At 31.7% G+C, this 21779-nt stretch overlaps 3 protein-coding genes across 3 annotated transcripts; 2 read left to right on the top strand and 1 right to left on the bottom strand.

Moving 5' to 3' along the window:
• Positions 1-4762: 4762 nt before the first annotated feature.
• Positions 4763-6089, top strand: LOC111295804 (uncharacterized; the record flags this gene model as incomplete). Its single annotated transcript, XM_022889541.2, has 3 exons — positions 4763-4910; positions 5647-5746; positions 5862-6089. Coding segments are annotated over 3 exons (270 nt in total), but the record flags the coding sequence as incomplete, so codon positions are not given.
• A 5665-nt stretch (positions 6090-11754) lies between these two features.
• On the top strand, positions 11755-18272 carry LOC111295795 (QWRF motif-containing protein 2-like). The gene is made up of 6 exons (XM_022889532.2): positions 11755-13649; positions 15165-15284; positions 16079-16195; positions 16329-16418; positions 17610-17717; positions 17802-18272. Exons 1-6 carry the CDS (start codon positions 12102-12104, stop codon positions 17868-17870), a joined length of 2052 nt encoding a protein of 683 aa, XP_022745267.2. The 5' UTR covers positions 11755-12101; the 3' UTR covers positions 17871-18272.
• A 1523-nt stretch (positions 18273-19795) lies between these two features.
• Positions 19796-20918, bottom strand: LOC111295790 (LOB domain-containing protein 39-like). The gene is made up of 2 exons (XM_022889509.2): positions 20556-20918; positions 19796-20452 (listed from the first exon to the last, which is right to left on the bottom strand). The coding sequence occupies exons 1-2, from the start codon at positions 20881-20883 to the stop codon at positions 20001-20003; spliced, it is 780 nt and encodes a 259-aa protein (XP_022745244.1). The 5' UTR covers positions 20884-20918; the 3' UTR covers positions 19796-20000.
• Between the last annotated feature and the right edge of the window lie 861 nt (positions 20919-21779).

Genomic DNA, 21779 nt, shown 5'->3' with positions numbered 1-21779 from the left:
TCAAATTCACTTAAAGACTTCACCATGTTCATAACTAAAAACAAAAACTAAACTTAATAAAAGGTCTTTTTTTTGTTACATTACAAATGAAATTTAATGTTCATATGAAAAAAAAAAAGAGAGAAATATTTCAATTCTTGATTTTGTAAACAAAAATTAGAAAATTAGCAAAACATACCTATTAAATCCATGTTAAAGATATTGTGTGAAGGCCAGATAAGGTTTCTCCTTCCTTACTCCTTTTCCCCTTTTCTTTTCTTTTCTCATTGTTAAGTTTGGCCTCTTTTAACCTCTAATTTTCCATCATCTTGTAGCCCAACCTTCCTCCATTTTTTTTTTCAACCTTCATTGCTCTCATTTTCTCTAATTCAGACTTCATTCCCTCTCTTTTTTTATGCATTTTTCTTTACCTTACTATTTATTTTTCTTCTTTTTTATACAACAAAATAACATAAAAAAAATTAATGAACATATGACATGTAGGTCAGAAAAAAAATATTAATTGTAAAGCCATAATATAAAACAGAACTAAAGCTATGTATCTCAACTCCACTTTAGAACCAGTAAAAAATCAAAGTTTAAATTCATCAAAATGTTATATTAGTAAACAAAAATTTTCAAATAATAAATGAAATATCAAAATAGAAAAGGAAAGATCTATAAACTAAAAGGTCAAAAAATAAAAAAAGAAAAATCCCAATAGAAAGCTAAAAATGGGAATAAGCAGGACATTGACTCTCGTCATCCTTACTATCTGTAATTTTTTCTCAACCTTATCCCATGTGTTTCTAGACTTTTCTTCCCATTTTTCCCGATGAAATAAGCTCAACAAATTAAAAAAAAATCATTTTTTTATGTTCTTTCTTTAACAGGTGTCATGAAAACATAAGCCTGCAAACAAAATTATATGTATAAACCACCATCACAACCCTGTGGAAAACCATCCATCCACCAAGATCCGAATACCTTGCAACTTCCTACCTCTCCAAACAATACAACATCAATACCACATACACAACACCTGTATCCCAAAATCGTAACACCAAAATTGTCACCAGCTAAAACCCTTACTGAACCTACCATCTACTACCAATTTCACCGCTACCTAAAACTCTATTTCCACCACCATTCTTAACAAAAAAAAATACATTTTCCATCCAAAAATCCTAAACTCAAAAGGCCTAAACAACCCAATCAAGAAAAAAGTGTAAAAAAAAAAAAACAATAGTACGTAAAACAGAGGGATTTCATGTATGTGAGATTTTTAGGTCTATAAGAATTTTGATGAGTGATATCTTCCATGAATGTCACGTGACTCTTTGATACCCTTCATAAATGGCACCTAACCTTTTGATATGTTTCATGAATGTCATGTGATCATTTGATATCTTTACAACTAAACTAAAAAAACTAGAAGGAAAAGTCTTCAGAAAGGAGAAAAAATCGAGAAAAACTAACTTGAAAACCGGACATGTGGTAGCCTTAAAATCATTCAAGAAACTTGTTATATATGATAGTATAGATTAGAAATGACACCACGCTTTGCCCTAACAATTGATAAATTTTTTGGGTCAAGTATACAGGTTTCAAATTTGATTCAGGTCTATATACGAACTCTTTTCTTTTTTAGTTCACTATAAAAGCTTTTTTTAAAAAAATTATTTTTGTCATTTCACTATCTAAAATTTCATTCTCCCTTTAAAAAAAAGTCTTCCTTTAAAAATTCATATTACCCAAATTTAAACATTAGCCACCGTCATTACCACCATTCTTTGTTGTTAACCGCCAATCATCAACTATTGATCGTTGGCTTCAAAAATTACCTAGACTCTATCCATTAATCCTCTTGGCCTCTTTTACACCATTGTCAACTTAGTTTTTCTAAAAACTTTTTTGGTTTGTCTTTAATCTAAGAGTAAAACCTATTGCTTCTTACCTTTATTTTCATTATTTTTGCCATCTCAATGCCCTGAGCTTTTACTATTTTAATCCTCTGTTCATGGCTTTCATTTTTACGATTTTGTTTTTCCTAGAAGCTTATTGACATCTGTTAGTGACTGTACACCTACACCACCTTCGTCGTTTATGGTGGCTTCTTTGTTTTCCTCTTTCCTTTCTTTCAAATGTTCTAAATATATAACCTTCCTAAATACCCAAATGTAAGAACATCATAACCAAAACCCCATTTTTTTTTATTATATTCAAATTTCTTTGGTGCTTGGCTGTCTCTATTGTGTTTGTTGGTGTTGTAAGGTTGTTTTTAGATGGCTGTGTATGGGAGTTGGATTTTTGTTTTGGATTGAAATTCCTAGTTTTCTTTTATCATTTGGTAATAGGGATTTCAACTGTTTTGTGTTATTGCCTTTAATTTTTTTTCTTCAAATCTAGTTTTTTTAAGATCTTATTTACAAATCTAATTTTATTTTTTTTTATTTTTTGTATGTTTTAGATTTTTATTTATATATTTTTTATTTTGATTAGATTATAAAATAATAATTTTATAATTTTTGAGGGTAAAATAATAATTACACAAAATTAGACATGTGTCAAGTAACTATTCCATAAGAGATAGTTGTATATAAAATTATATTACAACATATATAGAAACCTAATAATATTTGCTTACATGAACGTTTAGATAGATAGTTTCTCTTTTCGATATGTAAGAAAATCCTTAAAATTGATACATAGGAAAATCTTTAAAATTTCTTTTTATAATGACACGTAAGATATTTCTTAATTTTAAGTTATTTACCAAAAAATATATATTTAAAAATTATTTGATTATCCAAAATTTTCAAATCTAAGTGAATGACTAATTAAATTATTTTTAAGTTGCTAGAAAAAAAATCTAATTTAAAAATATATTTTTTAAAAATACATTTTCAAATAATCTAAATATATATCTTTTTCAATTTAAAATTTTCAAATATAATGATTTGTTATCTTTTAAAATAGGTTTTCTAATAATATAAAATAGATATCTTTTAAATCTAAAAATATTCAATGTGGTGATATTATAAAATGAATTTTTTAATAATTTAAATATATGTCTTTTTAAATTTGGAATTTTAACATATATAAATTTTATTTTTAGAGATTTTATAGTAATCTTTTTTTTTAATTTTTAAATTTAAAAAGATCAAATATCACATATATTAAAAAATAATTTATTCTTTAACGATACTTTAATGTTAATTCTATTTATCTGTTTTTTAACTTTTTATGCTTGCAAAGAAATGGTTTTTAACTCATGAGATGCACAACAATTTTTATTTTATTTTTATAACTTTTTAATATATGAGATGCATAATTTTTTTATGTTAAAAAGTTAAAATCAATGTTCTTTTTTTTTATTTTAAATTTTATGAAAACTTTGAATATTCTATTTATTTTAGAGTGTATGCATGAATTTTATAAAATTTTTTTTTATAATTCATGGATGTTTGAATGGAGGAAGAAGATTGGTCCAGTACAATAATGACTATTTTGAAGTATTTTGGCAATTGAAGATAAAAATATTAATTTAATTGTTTAGACATTGTTTGTTAGTTTTATTTATTTATTTAAAAAAAGACAGTATAAACTTACTTTTTATTGTTGATTTTATTGCATTTTTCTTTTTTTTTTTTAATTTATAAATAAAAGTAAATGACTAAAATACAATACTAATGCTAACATAATTGTCTTATATAAAAGTACAATCATATTTATTTATTGAAAATTAACTTTTTTATAATTTAATTCTTTTATAGCATTATTGGTTTTTTTTTTTTTGGGAAGTGAAAAATAAATTGTAAAAATAAAAGCAAATTCATTACCTTTGAAATTTATTATAAAATTTGCGAATGAGAATTTAAATCTTGTCATTAAAACCTTTTTATAACAAAATTTTAAAATAATTATTTAAATTTAATACTATTACTTAAAATCTAAAACTATTTCATTTCAACTTTTATAATAATATAATTTTGCATCAAATGTAAATTTTAAAAGAAATATAAAAATTAATTTGACAAATTTTATAAATGTTGCAGATCAATATATAACTAATACTCATGCAAACAATATGCATGCGAGTAAACTATCATGTATATTATTTAAAAATTTTAAATTATTATTTTTTTAAAATAAATAAAATTTATCTTAAAATTATATAAATTTACAGATGTATAAAAATAATTGTACAAAATGAAAATGGCAGAAAGTGAAAAAAATTTATTTGAGTAATGAAACTTTTAGTTTTAAATTTACTATTTTATTGATATAGTCAATAATACTATTTATATATAAATATTAAGAAATTTTATTTTTCTTCAAATATTATTATATGTTTTGAAATTTTAATTTTTAATTAAAAATTTTAATTTATTTTTCTTCAAATATTATTATATTTTTTGAATTTTTAATCTTTTAATTAAAAATTTTAATTTTTGATATATTAATTATATTATTTATGATTTACATATATATTAAAAATTTAAATAATTAAATAATATTAATTTATATATTTAAAATATTTAAATAAATAAAAATAATCTATGCGTAGAAGATAACAAGCTAATTTTAATATACGGTATGTATAGATATAGATTTTTGGTAAGACGTTTTTGTTTTAAATTTAAAAACAATAATTGGGTCGGGTCATATTTATTGGGCCTAAATCGGTGTTTCAGGACCCACGGGCAAGTTAGTCGGATCCCTGCCTGGAAAATAGGGTTTTGGAATCCGCCTATAAATACTCTCAATCCCCAATTAACCAACTCCTCCGCGAAATCTAGGTTTTCCATTAGCTGTCGAGCCTCCTTGCGTCGTTCAGAGCTTTGATCGAGGAGCGGCTAATCACTCATGGGTCACTCTAACGTCTGGAACTCTCACCCCAAAACCTACGGCCCTGGCTCTCGCGCCTGGTAGCTACTCTTCTCTCCCTCTCTCGACTCTTTTCGATTGCTTAGAAATTTCAAAGAAAATATTAATGCTATTATTAAAGCTTTAGTACTTTATTTAGTTTCTTGCAAGAATTTATCTTTTTAGCATATAAATATGTTAAAAGGAATTAATGAAATTTTAGTTTGTTGATTTTTTAGTGTCTGATACGACGATTTAGCATGCTATTCTTTGTATTTAAAGGTTTTAGGGTGTGTTTAGTGCACAAGATTATAATAGGATAGGGTAAGATGATACTATGAATAGAATTAGATTAAATAATTTCATCATATTTTATGTTTGGTGTGTGCAAGAATTATGATAGGATTATTTGTTTATTAGTTAAAATTATCCTTCTTCAAAGTTTATACAATTTAAATTATTGATGTAATTTTTAAGGATTTAATAGGACATTTATTTTCAATCTCATGGATTAAAAATAATTTTTTCTACTTTGGGAGAATTGAATCATCTTATACTGAGGGGATATTAATCCTCTTGGTAATCCTATCCACTTCTTTAGACACAAATCAAACATAATATAAGATGATTATCATTATATTTTATTCATTATCCTATGCATCAAACATGACTTTAATGACTTGGAATTTACTTAGATTTAGAAATATTCTGGCGTGGTTTTTGTAAAATCTGGTCTTGTCCTGGACTATTTGGTGCTTCATGTTACAAGGTCTTAGAATTTTGTTTTTTTTTTGATAGCCGTGTGTGTGGAAACCCCCACGCCATCATCAGGAAGTATGGACTCATGTGCTGCAGACAGTGCTTCCGTAGCAATGCCAAGGAAATCGGGTTCATCAAGGTAAAACTAACACCTCTTCAATTACTCTTCTGATGATTACTGTTATCTTAATCTTTATGATTTTGCATATGGATAGTTTTTTAACCTCTGGTTGTTTCTTGTCTTCACCTTGCAGTACCGCTGAAGATTTTATATAGGTGAAGTAGGAACGACCTTGTCCAAGTATGTGCCATTGGTCTTGTGGTTTTTGAATTTGAAGGAACTTTTAATATCTTGTTTCGTTTTTTTGGTTAATTTAGTATGGACCTTAGATTGATTTTTCAACTAAGAATACTTTGTTGTTTCTCAATTAAGTAATCGTACTATTTTATACATTAATTATCTATTGTTAGTTTGCTATTAATTGTCTTTGCAATTTAATGATTCTGTTGAAATATTGCCCTTTCATGTGTTTTATGAATGGCATTTCAAGTTAACCAAACGTGGAGTGTTTTAGTCTTATCGCCTCACATTTGATCTTGTTATTATTGTGCTAGGTTTTGGTTATTGTGGTCCATGGAATGGTTGTATAGCAATTTAATTCATCAAAATTTGTCTTCGGGCTTTTTATATATGGAAACTGTAGTATCTTGTGTAAGATAATGTGTTCAATGTTGAGCATGAATCATGGATGTTTTAATCATCATCTCTCATAATTTGGAAGGTCTCTCTTGTAATAAGGCCTTTTCTATATTCATTTTCACAGTTCAAGCTTGAAGATTGGACTTTGGCTTTTCAATATGTTTTTTTTAATAAGAAAATGGTTATTTGTTTTCTTTTCTGGGTTTGTAACAAAGGGATAAAATGCCAATTTTGATTTAGACGTTTATTCTACTACGTCTGTATTTCTATGTTTACACTTGTTGGTCAGTTGGTCTTCATCCCCAGTTAGGATGAGTTTGGCTGGGAAATGTCAACCCATACTCTTTAATACTGGTTTTAAAAATGTTGGAGAATATGCAATGGTAACCAGGTTCGCTGCCTTAATCCAATTCTGAATGATGGAAATGGCTGGCAGAAGTGAAGCAAGCTAAACCTGAAAGTCTCCTTGTACAAGAGCTTAGCTATCAATTTTACCACATAAGATGCAGCTAAATGAAGGATATGCAATGAGAGATGAGCTTAAGTTTTCGTAGTTAGATTGGCAGTTGCGAGTGTTGAAAGTGAGTGCATGCATCAAAAAGCTTCTCTTTTTATTTGAGCTAATTTTAAAATTTAATCAAAATCAAGATATAAAATATAAAAATAGTAGAATCTCATTTTCTTATTATGAGGATGGATATGGTCCTCCAAAGGTGAAGGCGATGAAATCTTGGTTCAAATTCAACATATTTATGTTCTCTTAAAAGTTCTTCAGTGATTACATCAAAAGCTTTTTAAACAATTTTAAAAGTTATAATTTTCTAAAAAATACCTTTATTGTTACATCAAATCTTCATTATTTCTAATCCATTGCCTTATTTGAAATTTTTATCTTTACATAAGTTACAAGAATGGGATATTATCTTTATCAATGGCTCGGAATTCATCTGGACTCTGCATTTCAATTCTTATTCTTATTGTGTAATGTTGATCTTTCTGGTTATTTTATTTTTGTTGCTAGATACATGTCCATTAAATTCCTGCACTGATTTAGACCAAAGCTTTATTTTTAATGTTGTTAGTCAAACCAGAATTCTGGGGCATGGGGCAAAAAACTCTACTACAACTCTGGTGATGATATCGATTTGGGAGAAGTTCTACTTTCATTTCAAACGCACATGTTGGGGATGGCATTTTAAACTTGTTTGAGAACTTTTGTTTTGAGTAGTGTTGTTTGCGGTGTTGTCCCTCGATGTGGTCCATTTTGTAGGTTAGAATACGGATGACAAGCACATGCTGATACTTGTAGGTAGCCCAATAACAATTCTCAGCTGAAACGGGAAGTAATATATGACTTCTTAAAAACCTTTTAAACAATGTTGTTATTCCTTTTGAATCCTAGCTAGATCCTAAGAAAAAGCAACCAAATTCTGTCAAAAATAAATTGAAATATGCTTTTTGCGTATGATGGATCAACAATTAAAATAATCACAGTTTTTGCTAGAAGAAAAGAAAGAGAGAAGAAGAGAGGAAGGAGGATGTGGGTTTTATTTAGCACATAGTCGTATTTAAAGATATGTCATTTAGCGGATTTAAGATTCAAATATCAAAGTTACAACTTCTTTTCTATTATCATGCTGCGACTTTTTGTATAAAAATAAAATGTGAGGTGGAAGTGGAAAGGAGAAGCAATGTTGGGAAGCTATGGATTTAGACAAAATCATTCTCTTTAAGCTTATAATAATCACTTGGAAAGTAGGCTAACTAATATCCCAATTAAACAAACATCACTTAGTGGGTGTCTTCCTTCTAAACCAATTATTCTATGGTGTGTGTCTTAAGTCACATGGCTGCAAAATTTCAACAAGCATCATTTTATAATTCATGGTATAGCCATAGCTTAACAACAGGGTTCTTTCCATTAATTATGTCTTTATAATGATAAAACAACATTTTGCTGATGAAAATTGCAGGGTGAGTCAGCTGGTATGTGGGTTCTTAACAACTTCTTAAATCTTAATTGTCGGTTGATTAGTTTAATCATGAATCTAGTCTACAGCCATATATAATACTACTACCTCACCTATGCCTTGTTTGTCCTTTTCCTCTAGTTGCACCCTCCCTTTCTTGTTCTTCTAAACCCTAATCTGGTGTAAAAAGTGCATAAATTAAACAACCAAAAGCTAGCTTCAGTGCTGTAATTTTCAGATTTGGTGTGTTCTTCTTCCTCTAACTACTAATGCGATGGTTTTCACTTTTCAAAGTGAATGTTTTTCTCTAACTACTAGTGCTTTTGGAGTTTATCCTATATATACTGTCATCATTCGAAAATAAGTCTGCCATCTAAACTAAAAATGTAGCTAAACAAAATGAAAAGAATAACATACATATATATACATATATATATATATATATCTGAATGACTAACTTCAATTAGGGATTGCAATGAAAAACACCTGGTTGCTGGAAATGCAAACAATTCATGGGAAATTCAATATTTTGTACTATTGACCTAGGAAAAGAAATTCTCTATTTTTATCTTAACTGAAATAGTTCATATAGTAATCAAAACCCTTGTAATTTATCACAATAATCGTGTGGTCTGATGTTAACAATTGTATTGTTTGCTAATAAAATATTAAATTTTTAATTTTAATCTTGATCAACCTCAAGTATTAAAAAAAATGAAGTTGATATAGTAATTCACAAAACTTTATTTAATCTGCAGAATTTAAGGGAAAAAATAAATAAAAAGTTATATGAAGGAAAAAAAAAAAAAACTAGAGCCCATTGATGTAAGCCTTGCAACCAAATGCAACACCTAAGGAGAAAAAATATATGATTGAAACAACATTTTGTTTTTAGACATGAATCATGACACACTTTTTTTATATATAAAAATGTAAAAAAAAAAAAAAAAAAAGGAAGACTTTCCAATAGGGTATGATTAGAATATACAACGATCAGATATACGACCCACCACCTCTCCAATCACTTCTTATAGTTGACTAATATCATTATTTTCTCTTTCTTACCAAGGTTTTTACATGTACGAACTGGTCAATTGAAATTTGGCTTTCAAGAGATCTCTATACCTTTTTTTTTTCTTAGATTAATTTTCCTATATGAACAAATTGATAAGAATGCAATGCTAGCTGGTGAATTGGCAAGGCTTTGAGACAAAATGGAAGAGTTAATATAATAGAAACTTTCAAGAAATGGGATGAAAAAAATAAGAAAAAAATGCGTTGAAAGCAAGGGATATAGAGATTGAGAGAGATGAAAAGAGACACAGCATCTTATATTAAACTAATAATTAACAAATGGGTTTTTAGCTTTGCTTGCAATTATCACGGTGCATTCTTTTTATTCTCTTTTATTAATAAATTTTTATTATTAATTTGAAGTTTGTTGCATTTTCATATGATACCAACAACCTCTCTGCTGCTTTGAAGCTCTTTTCATGGGGGTTAGCTCATTCATGTCTCTCCTCAGTCCTCTGCCTAAAGTACTCTCTCTTACAAATGTTAATACTTAATTACAATTTTAAAGTTAATCAAATTATAATATTAAGGCAAAGATTGTATGTGTATTATGTCAACAGATGTTGCTATTTGTCTTAGGTGTTAAGTTATAGCAATTTAATTATTATTCTGACGTTGATTATCTTTATATTGAATAAATACATAATTATCTTTTTATATATTAATAATATTAAATAAAAATATTTTAAAATTTTACATATATAAAAAACCCATTAATTTGATGTTTATTATCTTACAATGGTTGTATGAGTATTAGATATTTATATTACGTTAATAAGTTTATTAATAACATTAATTTTTTGTATTAAAATGGATAATAAAAATTAAAATATTAAATTAAAAATTTTATTTTTTAAATATTAAATTGATAAAAAATTTATAATACAGAAATATTTTTATATTTAAACTTTTTCATTTTTTGTCGGTGGATGTTGATCTTTGTCTAACCCAACAATCTGGAAGTCAATATAGTCTCTAATCAGATCCTTGTAAAACATAAATGGCAAAGATAGCTCAATGTCCTTGCTAATGATTAGTTGGGTTTACGAAAGTCGATAAAAGTGATATATAGATGGAAAGATTGTGATTAGTGACGGGTCGTAATCATAGCTATAAAGTTTTTATTAAATGATTGAAAAACTTTACCAATATTCCTTTTTTTTTTTATCTATATATTTTTACATTTTTCATAATTTTTTTTTTAATGGTTGGTTAAGGTTTTTTTTTTATAAAAAGTTTTTGAATTTAAATTTTATTGGTGATTATTTATTGAGATCATTTCGAATATATAATCTGTAATCATTTATTTTAAATTTTTAAATATAACATATTTTATTTTAATTTAAAAAATTAAATAACTTATTTATTTTAATTTTTTTTTTGCCAAAACAAATAATTCTCGTATTTTCACATTGGTTATAGAGATACTGATGTACAATCTGATGTACGCTTCTAATTGCTATGGGAATTAAAAAGCATTCAATTTATGTACTAAAAATAATAAAAAAAAAAATCTCATACTTTCCATGTGAAATTCAATTTTGTACTTTGTACTTAAAGTCATAACATAGTAGTAGTATAGCAAGTTTTTTTCACTAGCATAAAAAAAAAAGTGTGTTAATTTGCAACATTAAACCAGAAATATGAAATATACATAAATAAATTATTCATCAATATAAAGAAAAAAAATTATGTGTGTTTTTTTATCCGAATATTTGTGTATAAATTTGGTAAGTCTTTCGTAACGAAATCTTAATTTAGTAATAAAAAAAATTTTTAAAATTTTAAAATTTAAATTTAAATTTTATTATGCGTAAATTTGATTAAATTAAAATTTATTAATTGATTATATCATTATATGAATATAATACTTAATTATAAATATAATTTTAAAAAATAATATTTCTTCCAGTGTCATGCGCTGTAAAAGGTTTTTAAATTTAATTTAATTTAATACATTTTTAAGTCGTTTTCACGTTTACTTAAAATTCGATCCAACCCATTTATAAAAAATTATTTTTTTTGATAATTTAAAATAAATTCAAATTAAGACAACAAAAAATGCACACTTTATGCCTTAAGGTTTAATTTGTAATTTCTCAATGAGTATGTAAATAATTTATGAAAAATTATTAAATATATTGATAATGTAATTTTTTTAATTTAATAAAATTAATAAAGTGACAGATATTTTTATGTATAATTTTTAAAAAATAAAAAAAATAATTTTAAAAATAAAATATATTATTTTATTAATTGTGCTTATAAAATTTAAAAAATTTCTCTGTCAAATAATTTCTCATTATTTATATCATAATGTTATTTAATGTTTCACTTATAAAGATTAAAGTCTATAGAAATTGGTAATTAATTCATTAAGACTCAAAAAATGAATAATTAATTAGCCTAATATTTTTCCAAAAATTCACAAAACCCAAACCCAAAAGCCCACGCTGAATGAATCTCTTTCGTTTCCTCTCTTCTTCCAAATCTCAGCTCGCCTACTCTTTTCTCTCTCTCTCTCTCTCTAAAAGCCCAGAAAAGCTGTGTGGGTTTCACTGCTGTTGAAGTAAAATGCAGAATCCTTCAGGAACCCTTTATGGGGTCTTCTCCATTCTCCTCAAAATCACATAAAATCTTGTTTCTTTCCAGGTTCTTAGCCATGGAAAAGAATACGCTTTACTGTATATACTGAAATTTCTTTTAAGGCAATGTAGAAGAGAAAGTAGATTCCTTTGCAGTCTCTGAGGATGGTGGCTGCATTTTCTCATTCACCAACTCCTTCGCAGCCCCATGTTGGAATACCACAACAAGGAACAGCTACCCATCAAGAAGAAAACCCAACAATAACAACAGAAAGGCCTCCTCTTAAAGACAATGGCTTCACTGTTCCAAGAAAACCCAGAGGCAGACAAGTTTCTTCCAGGTATTTGTCACCCTCTCCCTCTCCTTCCACTTCTTCTTCTTCCTCTTCTTCTTCAGCAGCAACAACAACGGCAGCCAAAACAACGACTAGATTTCCTTCACCTCTTATCTCTCGTTCCACTAATACTACAGCAAAGGGGAACAAAACGACAAATAGATTTCTTTCTCCGTTTATTTCTCGTTCAACAAATGCTATTTCTACTTCCACACCGGCTTCGACGATGCTGTCTTCGCTTCCTAAACGGTCTCAATCTGTGGACCGGAGGCGGCCCGGGGGTCAAGTATCACAAGGAAACAATGTTAATGACACCGAATTGTCAGCTGCTACCAAGATGTTGATTACTTCAACGAGAAGTTTATCCGTTTCGTTTCAAGGTGAGGCCTTTTCACTACCGATTAGTAAGACAAAGGCTCAAGTGGGTTCTACTTTGACTAGGAAACCAACTCCTGAAAGGCATAGAGCTACTCCTGTGAGAGATCATGGAGAGAACTCGAAGCCGGTGGATCAGCACCGCTGGCCTGGGAGAACCCGGCAAGAGAATTCTGGTTCAAATCCGTTGTCTAGGAGTTTGGATTGTAGTGGTGAAAGGAAGATGTTTGGATCTGGTGCAATGCTGGCTAAGTCATTGCAACATTCAATGATGCTTGATGAGTTTAGTAGGAGGGTTTCTTTTGATGGTAGTAGTAGGTTGAGTTTGGATTTGGGAAGTGCTGCCGAGTTGTTAAAAGAAGGTAATAAGCAAAACCCAGATGCCAATTCTGTAAATGAGGCTTCTTGTGTCTCTTGTGATCTCACTGCGTCTGACACAGAAAGTGTGTCTTCTGGGAGCACCAATTCTGGAATGCAAGAATGTGGAGGAAGTGGGATTTCGAAAGGGAGGAATGGACCTCGTAATATTGTTGTGTCTGCAAGGTTTTGGCAGGAAACTAATAGCCGGTTAAGGCGGTTACAGGATCCGGGTTCACCTTTGTCTACAATTCCTGGGTCTAGAATTGGTGCTTCAGCTAAGTTCCGTCAATCAAGAAGGTTTTCTAGTGATGGTGCAGTGTCTTCTCCGCGGACAATGGCTTCTCCTATTAGGGGAGGTACAAGACCTGCTTCTCCTAGTAAGCTCTGGACATCTTTAGCTTCATCTCCATGGAGAGGGCTAAGTCCTGCTCGGGTGAGAAATGCAGTTGGTCAGATGATTGGTAATTCTGTTAATACCCCTTCAATTCTTAGTTTTTCTGTTGATATTCGGAGAGGAAAGATGGGGGGTGATCGGATTGTTGATGCACACATGTTGAGGCTTCTTTATAACCGTTACTTGCAATGGAGATTTGCAAATGCAAGGGCAGATGCTACTTTCATGGTGAAGAAACTGAGAGCAGAGGTATGGTTATTCTCCCTGTCCTTCTCATTGTTCTCAATATGTTCAATGCTCATGTCTACTTGATTTTTTTTGTGATATTTGGCGAATACTTCAATTTACTTCATGGTAATAGTTTGTCAAACAAGCTGAACCCAAGTAGTTTATGGTAAAGATTAACCATGATGCAAATGGCATCTTAGTTCTTGAATGATGGTGTCCTCATAGAGAGCATCATAAAGTCTTGTCCAAAACATGGCATTATGTAATTTGTTTATATCCGATATTATTGAATTAAGTACCAAGGTTGCATCTCATTTAGTTATCCTGGCCACATGGAATTGCTCATAGTTCCTAAGAAAGTGTATACTTCTCCTATTTATACTTGCTAAGAATTTAGATTTATATTCAGAATGATCTAAAGGCAATATATTCTCTTTTTTTTGAATGGTAAAATCCTTGATGTGATCAATGATTGGCGAGTTGGCCACTTGTTAAAGATAAGAACTATTACTCCAGGCAGCTTTGGCTTAGTACTTATTAATGCAGAATGGTGCAAAATTATTGAGAAAGAAATAATAAATGTTATTGGCAGCCTCTTTGCACCTCTATTATTCTCTTACTAGAGTGCTTATGGGTAACTTTAATTACTTAAACTTCCTAGTAGAATTTTGAGTTCTTAATGTTACAGCAAGGCTGAAGGTCTAGACATTTTATCACATTGTGTAAGATAAGCTCGCTCTTTGGACGGCCTCCATTTATCAAAAATGGATGGTGATGAATGTTTTTACTTTGGCCTTATTGTCATTGTACCACTATCCTAAGGTCCTTGTTTATTTTCAACTTATAAGTAAAGAAGGGCTAATGATCTAAAAAAACCTAAGGGCCCATTCTGATGGTTTGAGTTGTTATATGGGTCAACATGGAGTGAGTGTTCAACAATAAATATTGTAAAAGACTGTACTTGGCTGATGAATTTGATCTGTGATGTCAAAGTAGATGAGGCTAATCTTGTGTATCTTTCATGTCATAACTATGAATTTATGAAGAACTTTTTAATCTCTCTCTCTCTACTGTTGTAAATTTGCATAATGGAATGTTTAGTGGACTTATGGGAAGATGGCAGAGATTAGAAATAAGGTTGCCGAGGAATCATTTAAATGATAGATTGGTTTCGACCAGTGTGTCGTCAACTGGCCAGTGATGCCCTTATTCTGTTCTTGACAAGAGAGAAGTGATGATGCTGACTGCATACTGGTTAAAGGGTGCCTATTCAAAGATTAAAATAACTGGTACAATTAGAAAGATTGCTCTGGTTCTAATATTCTTTAGAATGTAAGCACTTCTCCGGTAATGAGAACCAACGTTTGGGAAAGTTGGGCTGCAGGGTTTTTGCTATATAATAAACGGAAATGGTTAAGTATTCTTTTATCACCAGTTTGATATAAAAAAGAACTAGGTTAAGAAAACAATAATTGAGTTGATGTTTAACACGATTCTTTCTCATAAAGCTGGTTTTTTCATATTCTTTTGTACCAGAAAAATCTGTGGAATGCATGGGTAACAACATCAGAACTGCGGCATTCTGTCACCCTTAAGAGAATCAAGTTGCTATTGCTGAGGCAAAAATTGAAATTGACTTCCATCCTGAAGGGACAAGTAAGATTCAAAACTTCACATTTTCAAAGTATCAAATCGAATCCTTGTCAACCTTTTCATTGGCACAACTGCTTCAGCTATTTGATTATGTTTATACCTTTAAATCTGTATCCTTGCTTTCATAGTTCAGAACAAAGCACATGCTGCGTCAGTTCCAATTGACTTCCATATGGATGAAAGTAAAAAAAAGGCAACATTATTTGGAACACATTGATGAGGATGAAATTATTAAAATTGGGATTTGGGTGTAATAATGAGTTTTTTAGTTTTCAGCACTCTTCTATGGGGGCTGCCTTGCCTTGTACACATTGCCTTGGGCTTTAATTATCCCTTTAGAAACCTGCTTTAGAAGCAGTCACCATTCACTTACATCATGACTTGAGTATGTACTGAACATTGGTCCTACTTAAGACACCGAAAAGATGCAAAAAAGGAAAATTAGATTTATTATTCTTGTCTGCAGTAGTGAATGGTACAGTGATTATTTATGTTTTAATTTCATCTACCTTCTGGAGTCAGAAGAAGTCAGGAAGAAAGCAAGCAAATAAGAAATTGAGGAAAGTCAAGAAGAGAAAATTTTGTACTACTATATTTCAATTCCAAAAGGAAATAGGCTGTTGATGACTTGATAATTTGATTCTTCCTCAGTTCCTCTTGTTGCCTTGTCTCCACTTTTTACTGCATGCCTGTTAGAACAGATCTAATCCTTTCCATACTCTGTTACCAGGTACTGGCTTTTATAGCATGAATTTTTCCTCCTCATGACTAAAATTTGTTATAATTGGTGAGTGTAGATAGCTCATTTAGAAGCATGGGCCCTCCTCGACAGAGACCATTCTAGTTCTTTGCTAGGAGCAACCGAAGCTTTAAAGGCTAGTACTCTTCGTCTTCCAATTGTTGGGAAAACAATAGTAAGTTTCTTCCTTTTTCTGTTTTCCCTGCTTTTCAATATACAATCTATTAATGGTTCAGCTCAGGACTATCGGTGTTGTTTAAAATGTTGCTTATGTTTCTTTTCCCTTTCTCTGTTTTCTCTTGTAATAGGCAGATATCCAGAATCTGAAGGATGCTGTCAGTTCAGCAGTTGATGTGATGCAGGCAATGGCATCCTCAATATGCTCACTATCATCAAAGGTAAGATTCGTGTACTTTTTTAGACATTACTGTTACAAAAAATCATTAAATTCTTTCCTGTGGTAATTATTTGTATTTCCACTACTTTTATGAAGTTTATAAATAAATGCCACTAACACATGGAAGTTCTGAAGCTATGTTCTTGCTGTTGCCTAACAACATGGTCTTGTTTTGCTAGTTTGTTTTAATACTTATGGTCATCTGATTAAGCTGGTTGTAAATTGTAATGGCTTGATCATAGCTCAATAGCAAGTCCTATATTTGGTTTTCTGACATTAGAGAAAAAAAAAAAAGAACTATGGCTGCGGAACATGGAAAATGCAATTAAAAGTTAAAAATTAAAACTCTTATGGTTTAGTGGGTTATATCTAACCATAATCTGCTGGTGACACATGAACTGCACTAACACACCGGTTATATGTTGTACTTGTCTTTTCCTTTTTGGATTGTTTGTTGACTTTGGTTTGATGCCTAGGCTAGTAAAGGAAATTGTAGATAGATAAGAGTTTGGTACAAAATGAGTGATTAAAGTACTCAACCACAAATAAGAGTCTTGAAGCTAGAGAGGCAATGGAAACTTATATCACCATTTGTCGGTGGGCCTTAAAAACAGAGATATGATACTCCATAGTGGACTTTCTCTAATGGGAAAGAGAAGCTTTCTGGAAGGTTATACCAAAAAGAAGAGAAAGTTAATAGAAAAATCCCTTCCAGCTGATTGGATTCCGTGCCCGTCTCTTACTATCTAAATATCAGATCTGACATTTTTGTCGACAGGAACTGTTATTGTTGATCCAGGGATGCGTAGTAAGTTTCCATTAAAGAACAGATATTGTACTGGCTTTTCCAGCATTCTTGTCCCGCATCCTCGAAGTAAGGCACCAAATATACAATGATTGTCGCCTGTGGGGCATCTACTTTTGCAGCTGAAAAGCACATTTTCTAAGTTTGTGATATTAGTGTCACACCTTGACGGAACATATACTAACTTAATGCTATTGAATGTGCTCTGACAAGAAAGGGGAAACAGTTCTAATGAAGCCGTCAGACCTTAAAAAAGTGATGAAAGAAGAGGGGAAAAAGAAGGAAATCTCATAGCTTGGTGGAGCCTGTTTATTTATGTTTCACCTGAACTTGCACTGTAAAAGGGGCAAATCTACCTAATTACCTAATATCATTTGTCCTTTGCAGGTGGAGGAAATGAATTCTTTAGTGGATGAACTTGTGAGTGTGACTGCAAAGGAAAGGGTTTTGCTTGAGCAATGTAAAGATTTTTTGTCCACGTTAGCAGCCATTCAGGTAAACAAAAGGCGTTTTGTTTTATTTTCCAAGCTACATTCTGCTTCATCTGATCATCTGGCTCATTGGAAATCTTTTCAATAGGTTAAGGACTGTAGCTTGAGGACACATATAATACAACTAAATCGTGTATCCACGCTACCAGCAGCCTGACAACACGTGTAGAACTGATCTTCTTTGACTACTCACCCTAAATGCTAACATTACACCCCAAGCTCATGTTTTCCAATGGGTGGAGGCAGCACCGGACAAAAATAAAGAGCGGATTCAATTTAGCTAGGTTTGGCTTCTCATTTTAGCAGTTTTGGAACCAGTTATCTTCTCTAGTCACGCATGTAATTTTTGCATCTGAAGGTTAGAGTAAGTGGCGTTTCCTCTGAACTGATTCTGTATACAAGAACTCTTTCTGTTTTTTTTTTTTTTTTTTTTTTGGTTAGGTGAAAGAAAGCATTAATGTATATGTAAATATGTAAGCTCATCTGATAACCCAATTATCATGTATTTCTTGGCCTACTTTGATTAATCATCTAAATATGATTTTGTTGATGCTTTGTTCGATCAAAGTCCATTTCCATTTTCTCCAAATTCATTGAACTGTATTGGCGTTGATGTGGTCAGTGTATGTGTAACCCAAGAATGATTGCATGAAGAGGAAACATGCTTTCTTGCCCGAATTAAGCAAACCTCCTTGATCAAACAGCTCTCTGCCGAAATTTCTTTTATCGGAGGTTTTCTAACCAGGGTGAGATGGGCACTGAGGGTTTCTCTATCTGACATGGATAGTCATGATCAACGTACGAGGCTGAAAACAAAACATATGATTCATGAACACGAGGAATAGTCACGAGGGACCTAGAGAAGGGTCGTCCCTTCCCAATTTTTTGAAGTATTCTCATCAAATTTTGAGGAAATTTAGGTAGAAGTTTTAGTGGTATTTGAGTTGCAGTACCTGATTTGTTTTCTGACGAGGGAAAAAAAACTATGGATAGAAAAAAAGGAGACAAGACAGCAATGAAACAGTGCTGACCAAACATCACTGTAGTTAGTGACAACTCATGTTTTTCAGTCCGGCGCATGGGGGGGGCTCAGCTCAAATATCCACTGAACTGCGCCCACCACTAACATGCGCAGCCGTCTACTCGTTTGACCTCCACCTGTCCAGGCTTCCCTTTACACATTTCTTTCTTCACATTTAAGGCTGGCTTTCATCTCTAGTTCTTTCCTTCCTTTTGTTTTGTTTCCTCTTTAATTTAATTCTTTTTCTAAACACTAAAATTAAAAAAAAAAATTTATTGATTCTTTGTTCAATGAAGCAAGAAAAGTAGAAAAGCAGTGTACTAATTACTTTGTCTTTGTTCTTCCCCCCATCTTTTTTTATTTCAGAAATTGCTGGAAGTGGATGATTTTATATTCTAAGGCCCAAGAAATTGCAAAGGAAATGATAAGATAGAAACGGAAAGGTTCCACTTCCAGGGACCATTATTTGTGGACTGTGGTGATGGGGTTAAACAGCAACATATCAATTGCGAAATGCATTGGAATGGACCCCCCCAACCCTAAATATTAAGAAAAGAAGAAAAACCTATGGCTAACAGTGTCTCCCACCACCAAAAATAATTCTCGTCTGTAATTGCTCTCCCCTCCACAGTTCCATTTGACATTTTTTATATGCTCTCATAGTTTTGAATTTTGATATTAGGTTGTTTCTTCTAAAAATGATAGGTCACTCACTCAGATAGGATCATAGGACCTAGTCTAAAACGACCCTTCAAAGTAAGCTAGTCTCACATTTTAACTCCACCATTGCCCAGATTTTGCTACTTCTGTTCATATTTCACGCTGCAAGGTTTTCAATGTTTTTCAATGCCATTTTTCTTCTTATGTAATTAATGCCAGTATTCATGCTTGCAAGCATGGAATGTATGATTTTATATTAAAAGACTATCCTTATAAATCACAACAATTGTTCATTCAAGTAGTTGTCTATGTCTGAAAAAGAACAAATGATCGAGCAACATGTTTTTTTTCTTCAAAATTAAACATAAATGATTTCACTCTATCTTCATGTGGGATTAAAGTTTAAGAAAAAAGGAAGGGAATTAAAGGAGACCGCTTCTTATTCAATAAAAACTCATACATAATTTTTTTTTTTTTACATATATAAGGGAAATTCGAAAATACTACAAAACTCATCGAACTTCACCGTGGCGAATATAGAAGAAAAGAAAGATCGTATCTCATAGTTCCTTAACTTATACCAAAATAAACGATTGAAAAGTTTTCTCAGATGAACAGTCTCAAAAGTTTTTGTTCATCGCCCTTTGAACTACTGCCATCTCCAGAGCGGCTTCCCAATGTCGTTGTTTCGGACTCCTCTGACGGCGTAGCTTCTCTCGTCCTCTTCACTGCTCTATCATCACCGATCATCAAGCAGAGATCAAGATCAGTTGCTTGACATTTAACCCCGTCACCAAAACCCTTCCTTTTCTTAAAATCTTCCTCTCTTGTCAAGAAACACTGCCCGTATCCACCAACCGTTTCTGAAACATCCTCAAAGTTTGACCCTGAAACCCGGCCGCTAAATTCGGGTAGCGGCTCCAACGCGCCTCCTTGAAGCACCTTCTGCACCGCCGACTGGCAGACGTTCCAGTTCCCACTCCATAGCAATCCCACCGCTCCACTCACGGGGTTCACCGCCCGACCCACAGCTTCAAACAAAAGCGACTGAAACAAAACTGCAAACCCACATACATATACCAATCAGATACAATATGAAAAGGTAATATTGAACAGAAAATGGAGAGAAAAAACTCAACTACTAGTAGAAAATGGAATTACCAGGTCGTTGAGATTGAGGCACGGAGTAAAGGAAAGACATAAGGCTGGCACGGCCAAAGAACTTGGCCACAAAAACGGTGGCGTGTGCTTGGGCTTGAGGGTTGTCTATACATTGCAAACTTTGCCTAAGCATGCAATTTTCATTGCACCCTTTTCGGAGAACTCTGCAGCCATTGCAACTCATCCTGAGAGACCTTTCAGCATAAGAAAATACGAAAGAAGAAGAAGAAGAAATAAGTTTGGGAAGGGAATACAGAAAAATATAAAAATAAGTTTTTTTGGGTGGGAAGGGAATACAGAGAAATATATAGAGAGAGCCAAAGTGCATGTGGAGAAATGTATATGGTTACCAATTTGAGGTGGGTTAGGTAACCATGGTTTATTTTACATATAGAATTTTGGAGCTAACTGTGGTTAAGGGGAATTTGATAAAATGACTTTTGGGTGGTTTGGTGTTCCAAAAAAATGGGTGAGAAGCGGCTCCGGGTCTCCGCTTGGATTCTTGTCCTTGATGTCTATGACTATAGATTCTTTCCTTTTCTGCTTTTACAAGTCATGGCTTATATAAAGACCATGGAGGGCGCGTGGAGGTGAACACCATGTTCAATTGTGAGAAATTGGTTGGCATAATTCATAAACTTTCAATTGGATTTTGGCTTAAAAATAATGCATAGGTCCATCTAATTTTTTGATTTGGAAGTTTATTTAAAGCCTTCTTGATTATAACAAAAGGGGTTAATCCTAACATTAATACGAGTTATTGTTAAATAAAGGTTAAAGGAGTTAGAATCAAAGTGGCTGTACTTCCAAAGTGAGGATACTAGGAAGAAAATTGGGTCATCTGAGAGGACGAGACTGGCAGAAGAGAACACATCGAAGTTTTAGTCACGACTCAGGCAGGTGGCATCGTTATCCAATACTTTGGTCCACAACGAAGGCATCCAAATAAAAAAAAAAAAAGTCTAGTCAATGTTACAAGCAAGAAAACAATGTCATTTTTTTTTTTTTTGGGTGGAGAATGGGATTCTGATCCATGACCATTGGCTTAACTTTTCTTTGGCTTCATGCAAGTTAAAAAAAAAAAGTTTAAAAAGTAATGAATGTGGTGAGGCAGTAAGATGGTGCTGGCCGTATTTGAAACCACAAAGCCCTTAGATGGTGAGAGTGTGACGTAATGAAATCTTGGTGCTTTTTCCTTGACAGAAAACAGATCATTTTTAACTG

The sequence above is a fragment of the Durio zibethinus genome, chromosome 16, assembly GCF_047325235.1.
Source record: "Durio zibethinus cultivar Kanyao isolate XHJ-2024 chromosome 16, ASM4732523v1, whole genome shotgun sequence".
Taxonomy (NCBI): Eukaryota; Viridiplantae; Streptophyta; class Magnoliopsida; order Malvales; family Malvaceae; genus Durio; species Durio zibethinus.
The sequence above is the reverse complement of the archived record's forward strand: the minus strand, read 5'-3'. Positions and strand labels throughout refer to the sequence as shown.

Excerpts from the sequence above, each read along its gene's own strand:
- LOC111295795 (XM_022889532.2), top strand. The coding sequence starts at position 12,102 with ATGGTGGCTGCATTTTCTCATTCACCAACTCCTTCGCAGCCCCATGTT. Across the intron at positions 15,285-16,078 it reads CTTCCATCCTGAAGGGACAA|ATAGCTCATTTAGAAGCATG; the intron begins GTAAGATTCAAA and ends TGGTGAGTGTAG. Across the intron at positions 17,718-17,801 it reads CCACGTTAGCAGCCATTCAG|GTTAAGGACTGTAGCTTGAG; the intron begins GTAAACAAAAGG and ends TCTTTTCAATAG.
- LOC111295790 (XM_022889509.2), bottom strand. The coding sequence starts at position 20,883 with ATGCACTTTGGCTCTCTCTATATATTTCTCTGTATTCCCTTCCCACCC. Across the intron at positions 20,453-20,555 it reads GCCTCAATCTCAACGACCTG|TTTTGTTTCAGTCGCTTTTG; the intron begins GTAATTCCATTT and ends GTGGGTTTGCAG.